The sequence below is a fragment of the Henckelia pumila genome, chromosome 4 (assembly GCF_033568475.1).
Source record: "Henckelia pumila isolate YLH828 chromosome 4, ASM3356847v2, whole genome shotgun sequence".
Taxonomy (NCBI): domain Eukaryota; kingdom Viridiplantae; phylum Streptophyta; class Magnoliopsida; order Lamiales; family Gesneriaceae; genus Henckelia; species Henckelia pumila.
In genome coordinates, this window is record NC_133123.1 from 150,342,457 (window position 1) to 150,347,152 (window position 4,696).

The window sequence follows — 4,696 nt, forward strand, 5'->3', positions numbered from 1 at the left end:
TAAATGACATGCAAACAAGTAAACTTCCTTTTTCTTTATTAAACTCAAGAACACGTCAAATGCACACGAATAAGCAATCTTTAAGACATGAGACTCGACTCAAAAATGTGAGTTTAAGGTGGATGAGTGGCTGCCCCTAAGTCCAAAGAAGACAACTTACCCAACAAAATCCTCAAACTTGACTTAACTCGAGCAAGTAAACCGAAAAGCCCTTAACTTTGTCATGCCTTATCCAAAACCCGTTCCGCTTGAACCGACACTCAACAAACACTCCAAATCATCCCAAGGAATAGGTGGTATCATCAAAAGATCAAAAGAGAAAATTTTCAAAACACAAAAATCGGACAGCCCCTATTCAAAGGAAAAATCTGCACTTACACCCAATTTTGAAAAATCCATAACTCACTCAATTCTTATCCGAATCGAGCCTATTTTCTATCGACGCGACCACAACGACACGAACTTTACTATGGTTCAGACCAAACACTGCCCAGACCTCAGACCAACCCTGCCCTGCCCCGTGAACAGTACTGCCCTGCACCTCACACACCTCCAATTCCAACAATTCAAACACTTAGCCCACTTTTCTCAACTTATCTCCACACCAAACACCCAAACACCTCAAATAACCTCTCTTAAGACTTTTCCCAAACACTTGGGCTACACTCAATCCACACTTTCACAACACATATCAAGAACATCAAGAATTAACCATCAAAACTCCAAAATGTTGAACAATCAATCAAGACCAATGCAAGACCATTAAATACTTCAACATCAATTAAATTTCAGCCCCTACACATGCAAAATTTCGAAATTTAGGTCCTTATACATTCTGAAAATTCGAATTTTGGCAAGAACATCCATATAAATCCATGTCATTGCACATATACTCAACATTAAATCACATAAACTCAACCCCATAACACATTTAGCAAAATCAGCCCCTTAAATGCCCAAATTCGAAACCCTAACATCACAACATCATGCATTTTCGAAATTATTGCAAGAAGTCTTAAGGGTGGGGGTAGATATTGCTTGAATGTTAGCCCAAAGAAATAGTTACACTTGCCTTCACCAATCTACCAACAAATTTCGAACAAGAAGAGGAGATGAGAGTGGAACTTCAACCAAACACAAAGCTAAGCATCTAGGGGAGCTTCTCCGGCGGCTGGGACGGCGGCAGGCGGCGGCTGGAGGGGTTGGACGGCTTCTTCAAGGGAGAGGGGAGAAGTGGGCGGCTAGGGCTAGGGTTTGGGAGTTAGGGTTTGTGTCTTGATTTTAATTGAAATGTTTTAATGATAGTGTAAATTAAAAGTGTAGTGTATTGTGTGTAGTGTTTTAAAATTTCACTTGTACTAGCAAAAGTACTACTTGTACTATTAAAACTTTTTACCTCAAACTTTTTGCTATTTTCAAACTTCTAAATTTAAAATTTCAACTCTCAACATTTTAATTGAAATTCCACTAACCCGGATTTAATAAAATCCTATTTTATGGAAAATTTAGGAAATAACCCAAGATAATGATAAAATTGCTTTTTGGCCCCTAAAAATTCAAAATTTGCATTTTTGGCCAAAACCCCTCTTTTACCTCTAACTTAAAATCTTAAAATTAAAAATCTTGAAAATAAACCACCGAAGCCCACCGTCGTCGCCTGCCTGGATAAAAATTACTAACTAAATAGTTCAAGGCATTTAATTCAAATAAGTCAAGCAAGGCTAACTTTAACTGAAACTTAAAAAATTAACTTCAAGAAATTTAAAATATAAATACTGAAAATAATTTTAGGCATGATTTTAGAATTTTAGAAGTTCTTGGCGTTACACTTAAAATCATCGAAGCTCACCAGGGGTACAGCGAAGATGGAGGGTTCTTTGAGGGAGACAGTCTCTTGGGATATTGGTTGTTAGGTAGAACTGTGAATTTATTTATGTGAAGGGGTAAATTTGGAAATATATGAAAATATATAATTCTTATCCAATGTAATATCACTCCAACCAAACATGTATACTTTCTCGATATAGTTTATCATATCCTTATATAACTCATTATTATCCAAATTATAATCTTTACATTAATAATCTCATCACACTTACCAAGCATAGCCTTAGTGATAATTTGGGAAATTGACATCGTTTGGTGTGAAGGATAACGAATTGATTGATTAATAATCATTATTTTGTTCAATGTTTGGCTCAAGTTCTTTTAAGGATTAGTGACATGCACCATTGTCTAATCCAAATATATTGATTTAAAATCCTTATATTATTAATCCATCATCATCCAATACATGAACCAAACAATGTCATCTATAACATTATCATTGATACAAAAAAATAATAATAACATTATCATTAAATAATTATTTACACATCATTTGTTTAATTGGGTAAATCCTTAGTGACAATTTGGGAAATTAACTAAGAATTAAATGTTATCCAGTACGAAATGTAGTAAACAAATATGATAGTAGAAAAAAAAAATAAAAATAAATAATCTCATGATATCCAATGGAACATTTTTTAATTGATCATATAATATTAGTATCAACATTAATATAGTTTGAGCAAATTAGTATCAAAATTATTTTAATGTGCATGTGTAAAAGTACCTTGGCCAAATATATGCTCTTTTATTTATTGTTTAATGTTTAATTAATTTGATACCGTCTCATGTTTCAATTACGTGATATATAGTAAATAGCATTATCTACAATCAAAATCATCGGATTATATTTATAGTTGTTTGGAATTTGCAAAAATACTGAATAATTAAAATTGAAAACCAAAATTAAAATCGAATAATTAGTAATTAATACAAAAAAAAATTTGCATGTACTTATAATTAACATAAAAAATTATAAAATGATCGTATGGTGTATATAATTTTAATATAAGTACATGTACACATCTCTAGAATCACTAATCTAATAAAAAAAACTAATAATCTATTACTATATTATTAAGTCTACACGTATTCAGTTTCTACATATTCATCGAGTCTCAACTGAATCTCTCCTTACTGTGCAAATAATCACTTGCCAGGAATAAGATCTTAGCTATCTATGTTGTTGCTGCAAAATGTGTCCTACAATTAATCTTGTAATCCTAGAATGGTGGCTCATTTTATTGCTCATTTTGTTATTTCGTCTCATTCTCCGATTATTTGGGAACATAAGATCGAATTTTTCTTTTTAACTGATAATTAATCTTGTAATAGCATACATTATTACCGATTAATAAAATTAGGGAAAACTGCAAATTTGGTCTTGTATGTTTGTCACTTTACAATTTTGGTCATCTATTTTTTTATATTTCAGTTTTAGTCCTGCATGTTTCGATTTTTTTGGCAATTTCGGTCCTTTTTATTCGAAAAATGCTTACGTGACAATGTACACGTCAGCTCCACATCATCACTAAATTGGTGCAACGTCAGCGCCACGTCGAAAAAAGGAATAAAATTGCCAAAAAATAAAGATAGCGGAATAAAACTAAAATATGATAATATAAAAAACTAAAACCGGAAAATGACAAATATCTTAAACAAAAAAACAATTTTCCCATAAAATTACAAGCATTGCCTCTCAAACAAATAAAGCCAAAATGAATGATCTATTGGTTATATTACTTAGTCATATTGCTTTATCATACTTTTTACATTACTCTTCTTTAAATATAAATCAAATTAATCATATAAAACTATACAAGCATGAAGCATCAATTATTAACAAATCAAAAAAAGAAGAAAAAAGAAAAGTCATGATCAAACTCGAAGCTCTACTCCATCCAAATCAAAGCCCTCCAAAGAAGTCGAATTCTTTTTCTTCATCATCATCACCATTCTCCTCACAAACTCCGCGGCATCACCGCCCGCGAACATGGCCCCCGCGATGCCCACAAGCCCCGGATTCTGGCTGTTGAGCACAGAAAACGCCGTAGCACGCTCGAAACCAGCGTTGAAACAATAATGCAGCAGCCCTCTAGGGAACACGAACACATCACCTTCTTTCAATCCCTTCTGAAACACCCGATCACTCGAGTCCAAGAACCCGGCCACCACGACCCCGCTTCGCACGTACATCATCTCCGAGGCCCTCGGGTGAGCGTGGGGCATCACCGTTCCGTCCACTTCTATGTCGAGCCGAGCCGCGGACAGGCCGAGCGTGTTGAGTCCGGGGAACTCTGCTGCCGTGGCTGTGATCGTCGACGAACCGCAGAAGTTGTCGGTGTCTCCGGGGTCGTTAAGCAACGAGGTTTTGAAATCGGAGGGGGTTATGGTTGAAGGGTTCTTGCATGGGAGTCCGTTGATGAAGATTTTTTGGTTCGAGAGATCGGTGGGGCATGTGTCGTGAAAGTTGTCGGCATCACGTGCGAGGCTATGTTTGATCATCATGAGAATTGGGAGACATGTTAGAAATGAAATTATGCCAGTGTTTGGAATAATGGAGAATTTCATTGGTTGTGTTGATAATTTGGCTCTAAACTTGATTTTGTTTCTTGGTTGAAAGTATATTATAATATTTTAAGGTATATATTGGCATGCATATAACATATATGTAGAAGTAAAAGGATATAAACTTGGAGTTTAATTCACTTCTTTATTGATTTAGAGGTTGCTTAGCAGTGAAAAGGATGGTTGCTTGGAAGGGATCGAGTTAAGAGTTTAAGACACTTGGCCATACGTAATTCATCTA

The 4,696-nt window shown here is 34.8% G+C and overlaps 1 protein-coding gene across 1 annotated transcript; it reads right to left on the reverse strand.

The window, feature by feature from the left end:
• Positions 1-3,571: 3,571 nt before the first annotated feature.
• LOC140867299 (germin-like protein subfamily 3 member 4) lies at positions 3,572-4,489 on the reverse strand. Its single transcript, XM_073272373.1, has one exon. It carries the CDS (start codon positions 4,456-4,458, stop codon positions 3,766-3,768), a length of 693 nt encoding a protein of 230 aa, XP_073128474.1. The 5' UTR covers positions 4,459-4,489; the 3' UTR covers positions 3,572-3,765.
• Between the last annotated feature and the right edge of the window lie 207 nt (positions 4,490-4,696).